The sequence below is a fragment of the Columba livia genome, chromosome 14 (assembly GCF_036013475.1).
Source record: "Columba livia isolate bColLiv1 breed racing homer chromosome 14, bColLiv1.pat.W.v2, whole genome shotgun sequence".
NCBI classification, from domain to species: domain Eukaryota; kingdom Metazoa; phylum Chordata; class Aves; order Columbiformes; family Columbidae; genus Columba; species Columba livia.
In genome coordinates, this window is record NC_088615.1 from 4,066,004 (window position 1) to 4,085,083 (window position 19,080).

Genomic DNA, 19,080 nt, shown 5'->3' on the forward strand with positions numbered 1-19,080 from the left:
CGGCGCGGGGGGCGGCGCGGCCGGTTCCATCGGGGCGGTGGGCGCGGGGGCGCAATGAGGCGGGGCTGAGGCCGGGCCGAGGCCGGAGCGGGATCGGCAGCGGAACGGACACCGAGCCCGGCGGGCCCGGCCGCCGCGCCATGCGAGCGGGCTGAGCGGCGGGCAGGGCCGGGGCAGGCACCGAGCGGCCTGCAAGTGCCGGGGGCGCGCTCCAGTAGGTACGGGGCGCGGCGGCGGGCCCGGGCTGCGCGGGGCAGGGCCGGTGCACAGGGAAAAGGCGGCGGGCGGGGCCCGGGGCTCGGGGAGGGGAGGCCCCGGTGCACCGGGGCAAGGAGGTAGGTAGGGCCGGTGCAGGGGGGTGGGGAGGCCGGCCCCGGTGCGCCGGGAAGGGCGGCAGGCAGAGCTGCTGCAGGGCGCAGCAGGGCCCGGTGCGAGGGGGGCGGATGCGCGGGCCCGCGGGGCGGCGGGCGGAGCGGCGAGCGGGGCCCGGGGCGCGGCGGGGGCGGCCAGGCCAGGCTCACTGCGCGGTGGCTTGAAGGGGACGGGTGCCCGGGGCAGACGGGGCCCCGGTGCGCCGAGGCCGAGCGCAGGGCCCGGGGCGCGGGGGCGGTGGCTGTGCGGGACACCGGGGCCGGGGGAGGCGGCCGCGGAGGACGCTCGGTGCACCGGCAGCCGCACGCCGGCGGGAGGAGCCCCCGGGTTTTGGGGAGCCCCTGGGAGAGGCAGGGCCGCGGCAGGGGGTGCCGAGGCGGAGCGCTGCCGCCCCTCGGGGCCCACCGGCGGAGCGGGGCTGCCCGGCCGTGGCTGCTCCCCGGGCGGCCCCCGCGTCCCCGGCCGGGCTCGAGTCGGTGGCTCCTGCAGAGACTGGTTCTGTGGCCTCGACCCACTGGGCACCGCGGGGATGCTCCGGCTGCCGCTGCGAGCCCCCGGGCCCTGCTGCGTGACCCGTTGTCGGTGGGCAGGGACGGGCGCAGGCTGGGCCCCCAGAGTGTGCAGGGGGCTGGGAAGGGAAGTGGTGAAACTCTTCGGAAAGTTGTAAAGGGGGAAGAGGTAAGAAACAAATAAGCCCCAAGTGATGGGGTGACGGCACCCACGGCAGCGGGACCTGCGGTGTGGGTGCTGGCAGCATGGGCTGTGTGTGGGACCCGTTGCAACCCTGACCCGCAGAGGACGCGGGGTACGGGCAGCATGGAGCTTGCTTGCCCGGGCAGGAGCTGAGCCCCACAGGCAGCTTGCAGCCAGACAGGAGCTGTCCCTCCGTGCAGGGACACCCCCTCTGCCCACAAACATGGCTCATTTTTTTTCACTGGCATCTCGGACACGAGCTCTACGCTAGCCCTGTGCTCCGGTGCAGGCAGCCACGCGTGTTTGCAGCTCTAGAGCTTGTCCCCATGCTTATCTCCTTGCTGTTTTGTGCCACTGCCTAGCATGGTCTCCCTTCCCACCTGCACCCATTTCGGTTCTGCCGGTGGCTCCCTGTGCGCAGTGGTGGGGCCGTGCCCTGGGGAGATGCGTAGGCACAGCCTGGGGCGACAGATGGGTCCCCGAGGCCTCGAGCCCTGGGCGGCGGAGCGGCCGCTGGCCTCGCTGGTGTTGGAGGGGAACAGGCTGCGTCTGATGTCACTGCAGTGCATGGTGGGTAATTATGCATGTTGCAATGAAAATAATAAGGCCGGCTCCATAGTGGTGTCTAAAAATACTGCTAATGCGGAGTGCCTGCTGGGTGCCTTTGTTTGTCACCTTTGGGTGTCTGTTTTGAGGCTGGCCAGGCGGCAGGAACCGCGCTCTGCGGTGTCACACCCCTCGGGCGGTGGGTTTGGTTTAGCAGGTGAACTGCGGCCCCTGTGCTCTGTCAGCGCTGCCAGCAGAGCGGGGCAGGTGTTGGCATGGGAGGTGAGGTGGGAGCTGCCTGGCTGCATTTGGGAGTCTCTGGTGTCACCCCCCACTGCACATAGCTGTGCAATTACTTGCTGTGGGGTGATAGGGCGTTGTGCCCGCCAGCCTTGCTGGGAGCTGGGCACCCTGGTGTGTGGCTGTTCCCATGTCCCAGTGACCTGTCCTCATGTCCCCTGGCAGGTACCAGCATGCTGGCCCGCCCGCAGGCGGGATGGCAGGGATTGGGGTTCAGGCCCAGGTGGTGTGGTCTGTGTGTCACCGGCACTGCGTGGCCAGGGCAGAGCTCGCTGGGGTCAGGGCTGCCTGTGCGGTGTTTCCTGGCACAAGCAGGACAGCGACTGTGGCATCTTGCTGCTTTCTGGCTGAGCAAAGGTGGGAGGGAGGGATGTGCGTCTGGAGCAGAAGGAAATGGTGTGATGGGTGCTGGGTGGCACCTGGGCGCTGTCCTGGGACTGTCTCCGCTCCACGGGCAGGCAGGCTCTCTGCCCATCCGCTGTCTGTGCAGCTCCCGCTGCTGCTGTGGTCCCTCCATCTGCTGCCAGGAGCTGGTAGCTCCCCGCTGCAGCAGAGGGAGAAGCTTGCCGGGGTGGCGAGAGGCACCTGGAGCCCAGCTGCTCCAGCCACCGGCCTGGCTCGCCAGCGGGGGCAAGGCAGTGCGCGGCAGGGCGGCAGCGGAGGGCTGGGAAGGGCAGGGAACGGTGAGCCCGTGTGCTCGGGTCCCTGCTGTGAGTCTCTTCTGCTTCATGCGCAGGGAGGTCAGAGCAGGAGCAGCTGCTCTTGGTTCCCAGTTGATGCTTGTGGAGGGTTCTGATTCCAGCCGTTGGCCATGAGACCTGAGCCTCATCCCTCTTCACCTTGGAGTGAGTGGAGAGGTGTCACCTCACCTGCGTGCTGGGCTGCTTTGTCGTTGGGGTCGTGGGTGTTTTTGGGTTTCCCCTCGCTGGAGGGGGAGCATTGCTGCTGCCTCTGCTCTTGCCAGGGGCTAAATCTGACCTCTGAAGCCACACACGCTGTCCCTACCTACCGCGCTGTGTGGCTTCCCTTTGGTAAGTGAGGAACAAAGAACGGGAGAGGAGACTTTGCGAATCCCCATTGATTGGCACCGGGGAAGCTGCCTGCTGTGTGTTTGTGTCTGCCTGCCCGGGACCAGGGCTGTGCGAGGGGAATTGATCAAGCTGTAAAACCCAGAGCCAGCTAATGAAATAGGGACTATAGATTTTTATTTTAAATGGAAGAGAGTTTAGGAGAGATTTAATTATCCCTATTTTATGGACCTGTTAGAGGAATGAAATAACAGCCACCAACCTAGGGCCCGGGCTTTGTGTCACAGCACTTCTTCCAGGTGTGTGCGGAGCTGGCAAAGTCCTGCCACCCCGGGGCAGCGGCAGGGAGTGAAGCAAAGTCACTCGGAGCAGAGCAGGACGGGGTGAAGCCCTGCGTGTCCTGCCAGCTGTCCCTGCACCCCCATGGGGGTGTCAAGCGCTGGCCCTGGGAAGGTGGGCTCCGAGCCCAAATGGGGGCTGGTGTAAGAATAGCGCTTTCGGCAACTCGGTGCGGGCCTGTCCTCATGCTGGGGGACATCTGAGATTTTGGGACCCCCATGCTCGCTGGGCTGTCTCCCCCCAGGTATTGTTTCCCCAGGGCCGTGGGCGCTGAGCTCTCACTTGAAGCCTGCATACCTGTGCAGAGCGTGTGGGGTTTGTAAATGAGAGCTGCAGAGTGCTGGGATTTGCTGGGCTTAGCTGTGTGTCGGACACAAGCTGTAATGCTGTCACTACAGCCACTCCTACCGTGTGCATCCGCTTCACCGTCACATGAGGCTGGCCATGGGGTGGCCGGGGAGCAGCACAGTGCTGGCTTTTGGCAGAAAAGCACGGAGCTTTTGAGATGCTTTTGGTTTTCCTCTATGAATCGAAGAGTGGGTGCACGGCATTTTCGCACCACCCCTTGGCTCCCTGCTCAGGGCGGGCTGGAGAAATGTGGTGTATCACCTGCCCTGCGCAGGTGAATGTTTGGCCAAGGGATTCGCGTACCAACCAGGCAGGTGCAGCACACAGGGTGCCAGTCTGATGTGTTAGAGGCTGGTGAAATATCTGAGGAAGCTGCTGGTGCTGGGGAGCCCTCCCAGGGGCTGTTTAACGTCCAGCTGGCAGAAGCTCAGGAGGGCCAGGCCCTGTGCCCTGCAGTCATGGAGCTGCACAAGGATGTTGTGTGGCCCCCGGGATGGTCAGTTCTGGTGGGGAGCAGCGTGGATCTGTGCTGTCAGCCTGCAAGGGTGCCAGGAAGCCAGCCTGGCAACTCTGGGCAGCAGAGCCACCCCAGGGTGCTGATCCTTTCCTTTGCCCTTGCACCTGCAAGTCCTCAGCCTTTCAGAGCAGCCCATGGAGGCCCATGTCCAATGTGGGGTGTCTGAGGCTTCTGGAGAGGGGTGGTTTGGGAGGGCTCCCCATTCTGCTGCATGCATGGCAGTGGGTGAGGTGAGCAGTGTCCCAGCAAGCAGCGCTTGTGCCAGGCCTTGGGAATAATTATCTTCCAGCTGCAGCCCAGTCTCTGGAGACCTGGCCTTGCTGGCTGCGGACCTATAGCTGTGGGCTTTCCTTGGCTACCCTGGAAAGCAAGACACGGGATTTCAGCTTGACTGTGCTTGTGATGCTGTGTGCTAGGAGCTGCCTCATCTCGGGTGAGACTGCGCGGTGGTGACCGAGGGTTCCAGCACCTCTCGCTGTCACCCCCAGGAAGAGAGGGCCCGTGTTCTGCTCCTTCCTCCCCCCAGTCTGGCTGCACCATGGTCTCCTCTGTCAGGTTCTCTTTTCCCTGCTGTACTGGTGGGGTTCCCTGGCTGTGTTTGCACGTTGAGCCGAGTGTCAGAGTTGCTTTTCTCTCTGTGCTTGCACGTTGGCAAAGTGGTGAACAATAAAAATCCGCCAGCGAGAGCTGTAGGAGAGGTCAGCCAGCCCCTGTGCCGCGGGCTGCTCTGTTGTCACCGCACAGTCGCGCTTTGTGCTCGGGGGCTGTCAGCTTGGAAGTCGTGTTTTTACTCTTAAAACCATCCCCAGGCACTGGTGTGGGGTTCTCTGAGCAATGTACTGAGGAGGTATTGCAGCAAACCTCCTTCGCGCTTAAGGCAGTGGTCACTGCCTGTTTTGATGCATCTTGTAAGCAGCCTCTTGGCAAATTTTAAATCAAAGACAAAAGAGGGTGTTTGTTGCAAATAATGAATTTCTTTGAGCTCCATTCTGAAAATGATCATTGCAGGTTGTCAGTGTCCCTGCAGGTTTCTTAAAATGCAAAACAAAACACCCAACCCAACTTCCTGACTGTCACTAGCACTTTGAAGAGACACTTCGTTTTGCTGAGCGGTAAGGAAATTGCTCTTCGCCGTCCACCGGCCTCTGGCTCTGCCCGTATCCCTTCGCCGGAGCCGCGACAGCAGACGCCGCCGCTCCGGTGCGGCAGAAGGGCAGCGGGGAGGGGCGGAGGGGTCCAGCCTGAGCCCAGCCGGCAGAGCAGCGGGGAAGGTGTCTGGAGCCCAGCCCTGCCTGCCCTCGGCCGCTCGCTTGGCAGACGCTATTAACGGCTGCCCACGGCACGTAGAGAGCGGGCTGGACTTGGAAGGATGCTCGTGGAGAGGTGGCAGGTGAGCTGGGGACTCCCAGGGATGCTGTGTGGGGATGGGGGCTGAATCCTTGTGACCGGGGCTGGCTCTGCCCAAGGAGAGGTTGGGTCTGTTTTAGGAAAGAGCTGTGTGAAAGGAGAACTAAAATGTGAAGGGCAGAGGAGAAAAGAGTCCTGAACCGCAGTGTCTCGTGGTAGGAAGGAAGGGGAGGACCAGGGAGGCTGCCCAGGCAGCAGGTTGGGGACAGATGTGGTAGTGTTCCTTCTTCTTCGCCCCTACCCATGTGCAACTGAGCTGTGGAACTGGCTGCTGCAGGATGCCGGGACAGACAGAGGTGAGTGTGCTTCAATGTGCTTCTGTCTTGGGGAGAAGAGTCTGCCCAGGAGAGCAGATGACACATCCCACTGCTTGATGCTGCTGAACTACAGACGTGCCCCAGCTGGACCCGACTGCTGCGCCAGCAGCCCTCTTGTCGTGCTTTTGGCTTGTGCGGATGTTTCTAGGGAAAATGAAGGAAGGTGGAGATAAATCTGCAGATTATTTACCGTCCTGAGGAAATGAACGCTTGTGAAGCTTACTGTTTATCTGTGAGTCTTCTCTCCACTTTGAGCTTGTGGGATAATGTCAGTTGTGGTAGGTGTCAGGTGTGGTAGTTGTCTCAAAGACTCGCTACAGGCTCTGGCTTGTGGGGAGGAAGATGCTGCTAGTTCTCCCTCTGCAGTGCAGCTCAGCCTTGCTATTAGACATCAGAGAATCCACGTGGGAGAGATCGACAGGAAACCAGGCATTATCAGTTCCGCTGCCTGTGCAGCTACTCGCTCCTCATGTCAGCATCCTCCACGTGTGTGTGGCTGGAGGCGTTTGACGGGAGTGCTGTCAGTCCGGGGGTGTGAGTGGGCGGTGTGTGATCGTGGCAGAGGCGTCCTGCCTCTGCTGCCAGGGAACTCGGCTCCACCGCGGTGTGCGGGGAGGGGGCTCCTCGCCCCCCTGTCTCCCCAGCAGAGAAGCGCTTCACCCTGTGGTAGCTGCTGATATTGGGGTGTCCCATGTCCCCTGGTGCTTGTGTCAGGCCTTGGGTAGGGTGGGGACACTCTTGCTGCTCTCTCTGCAGCCTGAGAGCTTCTGAGTGCTTGGTGCGTGTTTCTTCCCACTTGTTTTCCAGGGTGAGGGGAGAGTAGGATCTGGGGCCTCTTCCTCTCTCTAGACTTGGGGGAGAGGCTGGGGAGAATATAGAGATGAGCCGGTGGCACACTGGGTGTTGGGGAGAGGATGGGCCAGAGCATACCTCCAGTGGGAGATGTGCTCACACCGCTCGAATCGCCCTGGCTAATCCTGTCACAGACCTGACCTATATATGGGGCACGGGAGGCAGCACGTCTGTGGCAGCAGATGGTGTCGTAAAGAGCCTGGGCTTGGCGAGGCTTTGTTTCTGCTGCTCCTGGCTCTCCTGAGGGAGAGGATGGGCTGCCCGCTGGCTGTGGAGTGGCTGGGTTAAGCCCAAGCAGCCCCCACAGGCTGAGAGCTTTCTAAGGCTGCAGCTTGGCACGGGGGATCCCACTCACCTGGGGTGTCACAGGTCTTGGTGGCTGGCCTGGAGACCCCTTGTCCTGGCCTAGAGGCACTGGCCAGTGCTGCTGTGCATGGCTGGCTGTGCGGTAGCTTGGAGAGGTGTCACTTGGGCTCCTCGCCTGGCATGTGGAGTCAGAGCTTTTGCACCTGGGGCAGTGTGATGTTGGTGGCTGTGTGCGTGGCCGTGCTCCTGACACGGTGCGGGGCAGACTGAGCTGCTTGGCCCTGCTCTCACCCTGCGGCTGGACGCACGGTGCCCCGTCCTGGCTGGAGCTGGCTGGGCAGGCTCAGCACAGCCGCTCACAGCGTGGCCGGACCCTGCTCTGCCCGGCTGGGAGCACGAGCAGCGCCTCACCAGCAAGCCGTGTGCCATTGGGGGCTTCTCCCGACACCGTCCTGAGGCCACCGATAGCTGCGGGGGAGCTGGTGATGCTGGAGCGGGCTGGGGGGGTGTCGGCACAGATATCCACCATCTATGACCCCTGCCTGCTGCTGCTGCCCTGCCCAGGATCAGGCCGTGTCCAGGCAGCCTTGTAAAGGTTTTGCCTCTGCCTGCCAATGGTGGCAAGGTCAAAGTGCAGAGCGCTGTTTTCCTCCTCTTCCTTCTAGTCCCCAGCTCTTGAAGCAAAGAGGCTGCAGTGGAGCAGACCTTGAGGGTGAGCTTTCAGGTCCAGGCTGAGGATTTAGTGCTTTGGCTGTCCCTTCTTGGGGTGCCTGTCTGAGCACAAGGGTCTGATCCCATCATAGGTCTGCCCTTTGCCCTGCCGTGCTGCTTTCTTGTCCCATGTGTCCCCTGCCACAGGGACAGAAGCAGTTGGCTGTGGTGCTATTGACAGTCGTGGCAGAAGGAGCTTCTCCCGGGATACTCCATGTGCCGGGGTTCCCTTGAGGCTGGCGCGGTTCCTCCTGTGCACCGGGATTCAGGGTGAGGAGGCGAGAGCTGGTGAGCTGGCCTTGAGAGAGACCTGGGAGGGGACAAAACTGAATCCAGTTGCTCATCAGGATGATGAACTTACGGAATTAAATCACTGACACTGACCTGAGGTTTACTTTAAAAGGGGTGGGTGATGTTACAAATTAATTAGCTCCCTTCTGGTTGTTGGCACTTTAAAACCCAGCTGTCAGCGGAGGGCTGGTTTACAGGCATTACATCAGGGCTGCCGGCTGGCTCGCCTACCTGGGAATTTCTAAGTGTGCGTTGTAGGCCGGGGAAGTTTGGACGGGTGCAGGCTCTGGTGCTCGGCAAAGCCCCTGCGGTGTGCTGTCCCAGCGCAGCGTTTGGCCGATGCTGAGCCGGGAAGCCGGTAGCACAGCCTGCGGACCCGGTGCTGCCCGGCGCTGGAGCCCCTTGCCCGGCGGAGCCCCTTGCCCGGCGGAGCCCCTTGCCCGGCGGAGCCCCTTGCCCGGCGGAGCCCCTTGCCCGGCGGAGCCCCTTGCCCGGGGGACCTGCACATGCGCCTCCGGGAGAGGCTCCGAGGAGCCCTCGTTTAACCGAGGGGGGAGCAGGCGGCTTTTCTGGAGCGAAAGGGCCTTTCTGGCGCCTGCAGCTGCGTCCTGGGTGCAGAAGCCCCGGGCGAGCTGCTGTGCCTGGCCGGAGGTGGGTGCGGGCCGGGCCGTGCTGGGCGGGAGAAGTGGCTTCTCCGCCCGCCCGCCCGGGCGTGGGAGGGCCCCGGGAGCCGAGCTGCTGCCCCCGCCGTGCCCGGGCAGCGGCAGCAGGGCTGCCGGGCGTACCGGGCACACGGGGCTGCTGTCCTCACAAACCACCGGGCTCACGGCGCTGCCAGCAGGGAGTGGGTGACGCCGGCGGTGCCACCTCCGCCGGGCCCGCGGAGCCAGTCCCGGCGCGGCTGGGAGCGGGCCCTGCCCGATCTCCCGGTGCTGCCCCGCGTGCCGGCCCGGCCGCGCGCCTCCAAGATGGCTGCGGAGCGTGACACGCCTGGTCACGTGGGTCGGCTGCGCGCCGCGCCGCTCCCCCCGCCCCCCCGCCGGCCGCGCGCGCCCCCGGGGCCGCTGAGTGTTGTGACTCGGTCCGGTGCGTCCCGCCGCCGCCGTTCTTAAAGGGGCAGAGCACCCCTCGCTTCCCCGGTCCGGCGGCAGCTGCCCCGGCCCGCCGCGGCGGCCTCGCCGCCCCGCGCCGCGCAAAACAAAGAGGCACCGGAAACAGCGGCGGCGGGGAGGGGGCCGGCCCGGCGGGGGGCGGGAGGCGGGCGGGAGGGAGGGCCGGCGGCGGGCGGGTGGGGGGGGGCAGGCCCGGGCCCGGCGTCGGCGAACAAAGAGCGGCGGGAGGGGGCGGGGGCGCCGCAGCAGCACCGGAGCGGCGGCCCAGGCCATCGGTGCAGGTAGGTGCGGGCGGGGGGAGGCGGGGGCGGGACCGCCTCCCGGACCCCCGGCGGCACCTGCCCCGGGCGGCGGCGGCGGGGCCCGGCGGCCGCCTTTGTTATTGCTTTTGTTTGGCGCCGAGCACATGGCCCCGGAGCGGCCGCTCTTAAAGCCACAGCTCCGCGCCCGGCCGGGCACCGGGGGGCTCTGCCGCTGCTGCCGCCGCGGCGGGGGGGCAGGGCTCCCGGCCGGGCCGTGCACCCGCGGTGGGGGCTGCAGGCTGGGGTGCCGCAAGCTGGGCTGACCCGTCGGGGTTTTGCGCCCGTCGCGGTGCTCCCCGATGTGCCTCTCGCCCGCCCTGCGCCGCCGGACCGGAGACCCCAGGGGCTGCGCTCGGGTTGGGGGTCAGGGTCGGCGGGGCGGCCGTCTGAAGGGAGCGCCGGTGCGGCGGGGCCAGCGGTGACCCCGCTCCCGGGAGAGCTGGCGGCGCTCGCGTGGGAACGGCCGGGACGGGGCAGCCGGGGGACGGGGGAGCCCGGGGTGCCGGGAGGGACCCTGCGGCGGGTGGCAGGACCCCCGGGGAGGCGATGGCGGGGCGGGCGGCTCCCCCGGCAGCCCCGGAGCCCGGCTTTGCCCGAGCAGATGGCACCGGGCGTGAGCGCTGGCGCGCTGCTAACTTTGTTCTCGGCGGGCCCGGGAGCCGCCGCCCCCCCACGCCACACCGAGGGGTTGCGGGGCCCGGGGTCCCCTTCGCTCCAGCGCTGCGGTGGCTTCCGCGGGGTCACGGTGACCCTGCCTGGGGTGGCCGCCGGCTCCCAGCTGTGAGTGCGAGGGAGGGAGCTGGGTGTGCCCGCGTGGGATGGGAGCGTGGGTGCCTTAAGGGGTGATGACTGGGGCAGGACGGGGCTGGGCACCTCTAGGACAGGGTCACCCTGTGCCCCTCGGCCACCACCCTCTGGGCAGGTCAAGGGTGTCCCGCCTGCGGGAGGTGTGTGCTCGAGGTGCTGTCCTGGGGTGCTCCGGGGGTCCCGGACAGGTGAGCCCTGCGTGGCCTCAGTTTCCCTCTGCCGTGGTGCTGCCCGGCCCCCAGCCCATCGCTGCGGTGTCCGGGCTGGACGGTGCCGGCCGGGTCACACAGGACCCTTGTACCACGTATGCCTGGAGTGGGGATGTGCAACTGGAACCAGTAACACCTCGGGAAGGCTCCTGGGGGAGCAGGGTTAAACCTGGGCTGCCGCTGTACCTCTGCCACTAGCCCAGTGGTGGGGCACCCACCTGGCACTGTGGGTAGAGTCTTAGGGGCAGAATAAAACACCCGTGGGGCAAAACTGTGTCCTTGAGCGCAGCCTCTTTCCTGTGTGTAGCCACAGACAGGCTCCTGGGGGGGCTCAGCCTGCAGCTTTTGTTTTTTTCCTTTTACCCCCAGCATGGAGAAATCTCCCTTCCGCTTCCAAAATGGTGCAGTAGGTGAGGGTGAGCTTAAGAGACCTGTGTGTGGCACAAGGCTTGTCCTGGTGACTTCCCACAGTGGTTCGTGATGCCTGTCACCCAGGTGTGACATTGCAGCCCTGGAGCAAAGCTGCTCGCCTGGCTTCAGGCACAGCCCGTGTCTGTCCCCTCTCCACGTGGCCGTGTGGTTGTGCCCCCTGTGCAGCAGGGAGGTGACGTGCACAGACTGAGCCGGAGCAGGACCATACGCCCCGCTGTCCCCCACCAGTCCCCTGTGCCTGTCACTGGGACAGCAGCATCAGTCCACAGTACGACATGCAGGAGCCCAGTGAGAGCAGGCAGCCCACAGAGCTGCGCTGGAGCCCGCCTTGGCCAAGGATGTGCAGGAAACCCCCCCGCACGGTCCCAGCTCCCCATCAGCTGGAGACACCACCGCAGCCGCGGGGCCCTTCGCCACTTGCTTTTCTCTGTGCTAAAAACAAGTGCAACTCTCGTTCAGTGTCCGTGTCTTGCATGGGGAGGTGGTTCTGCCAGCGCGGCGGAGGTGGGGGGACAGGCTCTTCCTAGAGGAGATGGGGTGGTCACAGGCCTAGGTCCTGAAGCAGCAAGAGCTCCAGCCATGTTACCATCCCTGCAGGGGGGGAGCAGGCGGCTGGGCCGTGTGAGGAGTGGCCAGAGTCGCTGTGCGGTGCAGGCGATGGGGCCGGGCGTGGGAAGGGTGACCTGGCTCCCAGCGAGGAGGGGGCATGGGCAGGAGCCAGGTGGGCTGCAACCCCCCCAGCACGTCTATGGGAGCAGTGGCTGCCCTGGGCTCAGTCCCTGCCTCTCCTCCCGTCCTCCTGAGCCAAGCATCGGCAGGGCAGGCTGGGGTGGTGCTGCCCAGGCCTGGGGCGTAGGGAGGATTTGGGGCTCCTGCAGCCCTGTGCCCCTCTGGGGTTGGGGTGCTGTGACCCGCTGTCCTTCTCACAGGATCCAAGGTGCTGGTGTCTCACCCTGCCTGGAGCCTGAGGTCCCGTGTGCCCATCTGCCTCCCGACGTCACCAATGCGACCATGGGAACTGGCAGTGAATAGGCGGCCACCCTCTGCCCCTTTTAACCAGCGCCGTATCTCGGGGGGACCCTGCAGCAGCCCCGACCACCTCCGGCGAAGGTACGGGGCGCAGGGCGGCGCGGAGCCCTGTCACCCATGGTGTGTGGGGACACGGGGCCAGTTCCATGGTCCTGCTGGGGCAAGGTGCCAGCTCCCAGGAGGCTCGGGGGGAGATTGCAGCAGGGAATCGTGTCCACCCGGCCCAGCCAATGGGTCCCTGGGGAGCAGGGGCCCCTTTTGTGCTTGGGGGGACATGCAGGATGTGCAGAGGAGCTGGTTCTGGAGCTGCCCAGCCAGACAAGGAGCCTGACCTGGCACGATGCCCTGAGCATCTCACCTTGGGAGCCGGGCTGGCAGTGTCCCACCTGCAGCCACCCTGCTCAGGGCTGCGGTGCCCCTGGCCTGGGGGGTCACTCCTGCTCTGTTTCTCTCCTGCGGTGGCCCTGCAGCCCCCCTGCCAGGCGTCAGTGGGGACGACACGACCGACCTCTGGCAACCCCCCTGGGCCAGGATGAGCCCCAGCTGCACCCTGCCTTCCCCCAGCAGCCGCACATCCCTGTAGATGAGCCCCGCGTCTACGCTCTCCCCAGCACGCTGCCACGAATGCTTCACCCAGCCGCTCACCCCCCCCACCAGAACCCATTCATGGTGGATCTGCATGACCAGGTAGGTGCTGCAGCTCCCCTCCCCTGTCCTAAGGGTTGACTCTGGTGGTTCTGGGCTAGTGTCCAGGGAAGTGGTCCCAGGATGTGTCCGTGTGTCCCCTCTGGCTGGTCACTTGCTGCCGAGAGCAGACAGCCCTGAGCCTACTGGTGCTCTTGTCCTCTGAGCACTTAAATCCTGGGGTCCCCCTGCCATCTTGGATGGTCCCCTCGTAGGGTTGTTCATGTCACAGCTGCCAGGCATTGTCTGCGGTGGTGGTGCTGGGTTGGTGGCTGTGCCAGCCTGTCTGCGGAGCAAAGAGGGCTCCAAACCCACCTCAACCCCAAGCCTACACTCAGCCCCAATCCTCCGGCCACACCAGTGGGATGGAGGTGCTGGGTGGTTGTGTCCCAGCATTGGGTGCTCAGTGACCTGCTGCGTCCCTGCCCGGAGGGGGACAGCTCAGCCGGGGCTGAACTCTGACTGTGCCCTCGGGTCCTCGTCCTCAGGTGCACCAGGGAGCCGTCCCTCTCTCCTACACGGTTACCACTGTCACAACGCAAGGCTTCCCCATCCACGCCGGCCAGCACATCCCTGGGTGCAGCACCCAGCAGCTCCCAGCATGCTCAGTGATGTTCAGTGGACAGCACTACCCGCTCTGCTGCCTCCCGCCCCCGGTGAGTCATGGGGGGGACACCTGGGGACAGCCTGGGCTGTGGGTACCCAAGCCCACTGGGAGTGCAAATTTCTGGGGGCATGGGGGCTGTTAGAGGCCCTGGGGAGGGGGCAGGTGTGCACCCATGCCCATGGTGGGTGTCTGACCCCTGTTTTTCTCTCTCTGCCCCACAGCTGATCCAGGCATGCGCCATGCAACAGCTCCCCGTCTCCTACCAGACGTTCCCCCCCATCATCTCCAGCGACCATTACATCCTGCACCCACCCCCACCGCCAGTGCCCCCCCACCAGCCACCCCACATGGCCCCTCTGGGGCAGTTCCTACCTCTTCAAGCCCAGCACCCGCGCATGGTGAGTCAGGGCAGGGGCACAGGCTGGGGATACGGTGCACCCTGAGGCCCCAACAAAGACCATCTTGAGGTCTTATCCCTCTGCAGCCCCCATGGGTGTGAGCTGGGGGCGGTGAGTGGGACGCCCAGGTTACCTCTGTCCTGCTAGCACTGGGGTGGTGTAATTTCGGCCCTTTCCTCCCAGCCTAACTGTTTTCCCCACAGCCTCTGCAGAGGATAGACAATGACGTGGACCTGCGAGGGGAGCAGCACCCCATCGCGGGCTTCACTTACCCCCCATCCCACCACACTCCCACACTGTCCCCCTCCGTACCGCTGCATTACCTCCCCCACGACCCGCTTCACCAAGAACTGCCATTCGGCGTGGTGAGTCCCGGTCTCGTGGAGGGGTGGGGGGATGCCGTGGGGGGATGCCGTGGGGCTGGCCTGGCTCTGAGCTCCCCATCTCTCCTTGCAGCCATACCCCCACATGATGCCCCGGCGGCTGAACACCCAGCGGTACCGGCTGCAGCAGGCGCTGCCCCCCCCGCCACCCCCTCCGCCGCCCCCCCCGTACTACCCGAGCTTCCTGCCCTATTTCCTGTGAGTACCAGGGAGATGCAGTGGGACATTTGGGGCAGGGGTGGCACCGCGGATGGGAGGCACAGCACTGGCACAGGCAGCTCTGCCCCCTGGGGGTGCCAGGGCAAAGGTTGGGGTTTGCAGCCCCACGCTGACTGCCCCATCCTTCCTCCCCCCAGATCTATGCTTCCTGTGTCGCCGACGGCCGTGGGGCCGACGATCAGCCTAGACCTGGACGTGGATGATGTGGAGATGGAGAATTACGAGGTATGCTGGCTCTGCTTCCCCATGGGGTGATGGGGTGGGTGATTTTGGGATCGCTCTGCCGGGGTGTGGGGAACCCGGAGCGGTGCTGTGCTGGGGCCTGAACTGAGCTGAGCTGGCTTCTGCATCTCCCTGCAGGCGCTGCTGAACCTGGCCGAGCGGCTGGGGGAGGCCAAGCCACGGGGACTCACCAAAGCAGACATCGAGCACCTCCCGTCCTACCGCTTCAACCCCGAGAGCCACCAGTCTGAGCAGACCCTGTAAGTGAGCCCAGGGTGGGGGGCATGGGGGTGCCTGGTGGGGGGACAGGATGGTGTCTGGCAGGGGACCACGGGTGTGCAGTGGGGCCGCGCTGATGGCTGCCTCCCCCAGGTGTGTCGTGTGCTTCAGCGACTTCGAGGCCCGGCAGCTTCTCCGCGTCCTGCCCTGCAACCACGAGTTCCACGCGAAGTGTGTCGACAAATGGTTAAAGGTACTGTCCTGTGCCGCCTGCTGCAGGGAGGGGGGCAGCTTCTTGGGGTGCTGCAGGCACAGGGTGCTGCCTTTTGGGTGGCCTCAGTGCCGTGCAACAGAGGACGCACTGGGAGCAGGGGCCGAGCACTGCGCTGGGTGGGATGGGGTAATCCCAGGGTGAGGCTCGCTACGGGGTGCTGCTGGCCCCTGCGGTGAAGGGACGGGGTGCCCGGGTGCCCACTCACCCGCCCCATCTCCCTTTGCCTGCAGGCAAACCGCACGTGCCCCATCTGCCGGGCGGACGCGTCGGAGGTGCAGCGGGAGGCGGACTGAGGCTGGCGGGCACTGTGCCGCACAATTCGCTAGAGGACGAGGACGCCGGGCCAGGGGCGGGGGCCGCTGCCCGCTGCCAGGGCCTGACCCTGCGCTTACCCCCCCTCCCCAAAGCCTCTCCTCAGATGTGGTGAGCATTGAGCAGTCCGGGCTCCTGGCCTGCCCCCCTCCTCCCCGCCGGGGCACGGACTCGGCCGGACGCCTGCCCGCTGCGCTCCTGGGGCCCCGAATCGTGTTGTGCTGGAGGCGGGAGGCGCGTGGCCGTGCCCTCCGTGCTCCAAAGACGCTGTTGTTGCTCCCATCACTTTCCAGGTCTTTGTACTCCACTAGGGAAATAGTGTCTTTTCCCTTTGTCGCTTCTTTTTTTTTTCATGGTAGAGTTTGGGATTTTTTTTTTCCCCCGTTTCCTTTTCCGTCACGTTTTTGGTTTCATGGCCGTTTGACTTAGCGGCGCGCAGGCAGCTCCTCCCCTCGGCGTCGCTCGCGGAGGACGCGGGGAGGAGAGAGGAGGGAGCAACACGGGTTGATGCCGGCGGCACCCCGAGCCAGAGTGCCGGGCCAGCCCCAGGGGCAGCCGGAGGAGGCGGCCGGCGGAGCGCGGCCAAGGTGGGACACCAGCAACCCCGCGGCGTGTCCGGGGCAGAAACGGCTCTGTCCCTGCTCCCGCACGCAGCCCCACGCAGCCCCTCTCCTGCCTCAGCTGCCCTCCGGAGCCCTGGAGAGCTATGGCTGCTCGGGGTGTTTCCCTGGTGGGAGGATGACGCTGGTGCGGCCCCGGCCCCTCTCCCCGTTCGCTCCCCCGTGCTCAGCTCAGCCGGCACAGCTCGCGGGGCTGGAAGGCAGCCAGGCCCGAGGGGGACCCCAGGCCCGAGGGGGACCCCAGCCCCGTGGCCGTGCAGTGGCCCTGATGTGCCGCCCCAGCTCCCACTGTTGTTTCTGTGTCGCGCCGCCATAAACCGAAACAGCCCCGTGCCCCTGTCCTGCTGGCTGGGCGGCGTGGCGGGGGGGCCTCCAGCCGGGGAGCTGCGGCGGGTGCCCCCGGTCCCCGCACTGGGAGGTTTATCTCTAACCTCGTGGTGTGTTTTCTGTGCCGCAGCCGTGCGGGGCGAGCTGTGAGCAGCCCCCCGGCCGCCGTGCAGCCCCTGCACACCGAGGGCCGGGGGAGCAGCTGCCGCCGCCCGACTCCGACAGTCCCGCGTGGCTGAAGTTGTTTTGCATGATTAATTACTGAGGAGGGTGACGGGGGGCGGTGGGGGGGCAGGACAGCCCTCCCCGCGCGGCGCGTTGCTGACGCCTGGCAGCCTCCGAGCGGACGGTGCCAGCCCTATGTAAATGTTCACAAATATGCATGCATGTCTGACCAGCTTGGAACGTGGTCTTGGCTACGTGTAGCCGGCTGTGGGGTGAGGGGGGTGGGGAGAGGGGTTTTTGTGCTCAGCTGATACTGCCATGCACTGTACTGCACATGTCCGCAACGCCACAGCAGGACCGTGAGACTTTCAGGGCCGTTCCCCGCCGGGGCCTGCGCCCCTCCGGGTGGGAGGCGGCGGCCGGGGGGGGCACCCGCGGCGGCGGCGTGTGCAAGGGGCCGGGGCGGGGGGGGAGGGCTGCTCCCCGCGGGGCGGGGGGCGGGCGGCGGGGCCGGGCCCCGCGGGGCCCCGACCGCCCCGGAGCTGGGTGTGAGGGCAGGGTTGGGGTGGGCGGGACAGCGCTCCCCGCGCTGCCACGCCATAGGTCTGGGGCGCGGTGCCAATCACCGGGCTGCTGAGGGTGGACCCGCTGCCGATTGGCGGAGGGCCGCGCACTGCCTCTGCCACTCAGCGGGCCCCTCCTGGGGGGCGGGCCCCGCTCCCTGCCCAGCCAGTCAGGCGCAGGGGGGCAGCACATGCCGTGTTGCCATTGGCTGGCTCCCCCTTGCCGCCCTTTCCCGACCTGGTGCCACCGGCTCCGCCGCGGGCGCTGGCACCGCTGGGCTCGGTGCCCCTTGGGCAGGATCCCGGTCCCCTCCCCGTCCCTCGCTCAGTGACAGATAACCAAAGGAGTCCCCGTGCCGCGCGGCGGCCTCGCGCCTCCGGAGACGCCCCCTCGTCCCTTCCCGCCCTCGCGGTGCCCAGGGAGCCAGGAAAGCCTTACGGTCCTTTGACGGCGACTCGAAAGCTCACAGCTCGTGTGCTGCAGAATTTATTCCAATGAGCAGCTAAAAGTATCATTTAAAAAAAAATTACAAAAAAAAAATACTAAAAAACAATTATTTAGGGTGTTTGTGATTGCTGACTGCGCTGTAGATACCACTGTTTACCAATGATTTCCTGTGGTGGGATAGTGGACTGTTTACTGTTCTATTATACCAGTCCCCGGGCCCTCCAGTGGGGCCCCCGCGGCCCCCGGAAGGTGCTAGGACGTGTGTTCTGTGTTAGAAAGTTTTTATATATATATATATATATATAAATATATATATATAATTTTTTTTGCTCTGTTACTTGCACATTTTACAGTTACCTCATTTTTCCCATGTATGTATTTGAAAAAAGGCTAATATATAGAAAAAAAAAAAAGGTTCTTAAAGCTCTAAAAGTGTTTGGTTTTTTTTTTCCATTCCATTGGAATCATATTGGTTTTGTAGCATTTAACATAACTAGTATGTTGTATTATATATATGTGTATTATACTGATTGAAATTTTTAACAGATTTGTACTTTTTTTAAAATGAAAGTTGCTAGTTCTGCTTGACCAAGTAGTGCAATCATTATTTTTTTTAATGTTGTGGCTGATTTTGAGAGGGATATTCACTAATAAATGTATGATGTATACCAACGCGCTGTGCCGTGGCTCTTGTCTCGTGCGGGCAGGCAGAGGCTCCAGGGGGCCTGGTGACCTCTCTGGGGGTCCCCAGGCTGTCACCAAGGTGCAGGGAGGGTCCCCACACAACGGGGGGACTTGTGGAGACCAGGGGGTGGGTGCAGGAGCTGCTGGGATGATGTCTGCAGGTCAGCAGCACCATGGGCCACCCTCACTCCCACCCACATCTTCTTGAACCAAGATGGAAAGTCCTCCTGATCCACGCTTGGGACTGTGCGTGTGTTCTGTGGTGGCTCCAGAAACACCAGGGGAATCTTTCATTTCTACAGCCCAACCCTCCAGGCTGCCTGTGCCCAACCAGGGGAGGGGCAAGCCCTGAACCCCCTGGCTGGGGGGGACATCAGCACAGCCTCGCTGTCCCCAAGAACCTCAGCAGTCCCAGGTTGGGCACTTCAGACTGATCATACCCTGCACAGGGATGCTGCTCCCCAGCCCACACTCCTCAGAAAGGAGGAAAACAAAGGCTTTCTTCTCCATGCCAGGCCCTGGAGCCACCAGGAAAGGAGGTGGCTTGGTAAGCTTGTGGGCTAGAGGAATGGTGGGGACGGAAGGAGGCTCCCCACTGTGCTTTGCGCAGGCAAGCGCGGATGGTTGTGTGTCCAAAATAAGCAACTAACAGGTAGGGCAGAAACAGGCTCCTGCCACTTCCCTTTGGGCAGGAGGTGACAGCACCATGCAACAACCACGAGCAAGGCCCTGGGGGAACAACAGCTCACACCCCCCCTCCTCCAGCCTGCACCTAGCACAGCGGTTTTTCTCCCATCTCCACCTTGCTGAGGGAGGGTTGATTCAGCCCTTTAACCAAAGGAAGGGCAATTCCCCCCGCTCCCACAGTCCCTGCCCCAGGCAGGCAGCACAGCACCGACCCAGCACTGCCTCCCGCCACAGTGCACACTCTGTCTCACCCCAAATTACCAGGAGTTAATTGTACCCACAGGGCTGTGAGCAGTGACTTACTGTGGAGCCACAGCTCAGCCGGGCCACAGGCAGAAAGCATCGGCACA

General features: G+C 64.4%; 1 protein-coding gene across 7 annotated transcripts; it reads left to right on the top strand.

Annotated features, from left to right (window-relative positions):
- Positions 1 to 27: 27 nt before the first annotated feature.
- RNF44 (ring finger protein 44) lies at positions 28 to 18,031 on the top strand. 7 transcript variants are annotated; one of them, XM_065029639.1, is made up of 11 exons: positions 28 to 214; positions 11,819 to 11,999; positions 12,389 to 12,605; positions 13,091 to 13,258; positions 13,431 to 13,607; positions 13,811 to 13,972; positions 14,064 to 14,188; positions 14,347 to 14,434; positions 14,570 to 14,691; positions 14,804 to 14,903; positions 15,155 to 18,031. In XM_065029639.1, the coding sequence occupies exons 2-11, from the start codon at positions 11,893 to 11,895 to the stop codon at positions 15,215 to 15,217; spliced, it is 1,329 nt and encodes a 442-aa protein (XP_064885711.1). In that variant the 5' UTR covers positions 28 to 214; positions 11,819 to 11,892; the 3' UTR covers positions 15,218 to 18,031. The 7 variants fall into 7 exon arrangements, with proteins under 7 accessions (XP_064885711.1, XP_064885709.1, XP_064885715.1 ...); XM_065029637.1 differs by having other exon boundaries at positions 29 to 218; XM_065029640.1 differs by lacking the exon at positions 28 to 214 and adding an exon at positions 318 to 335.
- The last annotated feature ends 1,049 nt before the right edge of the window (positions 18,032 to 19,080 follow it).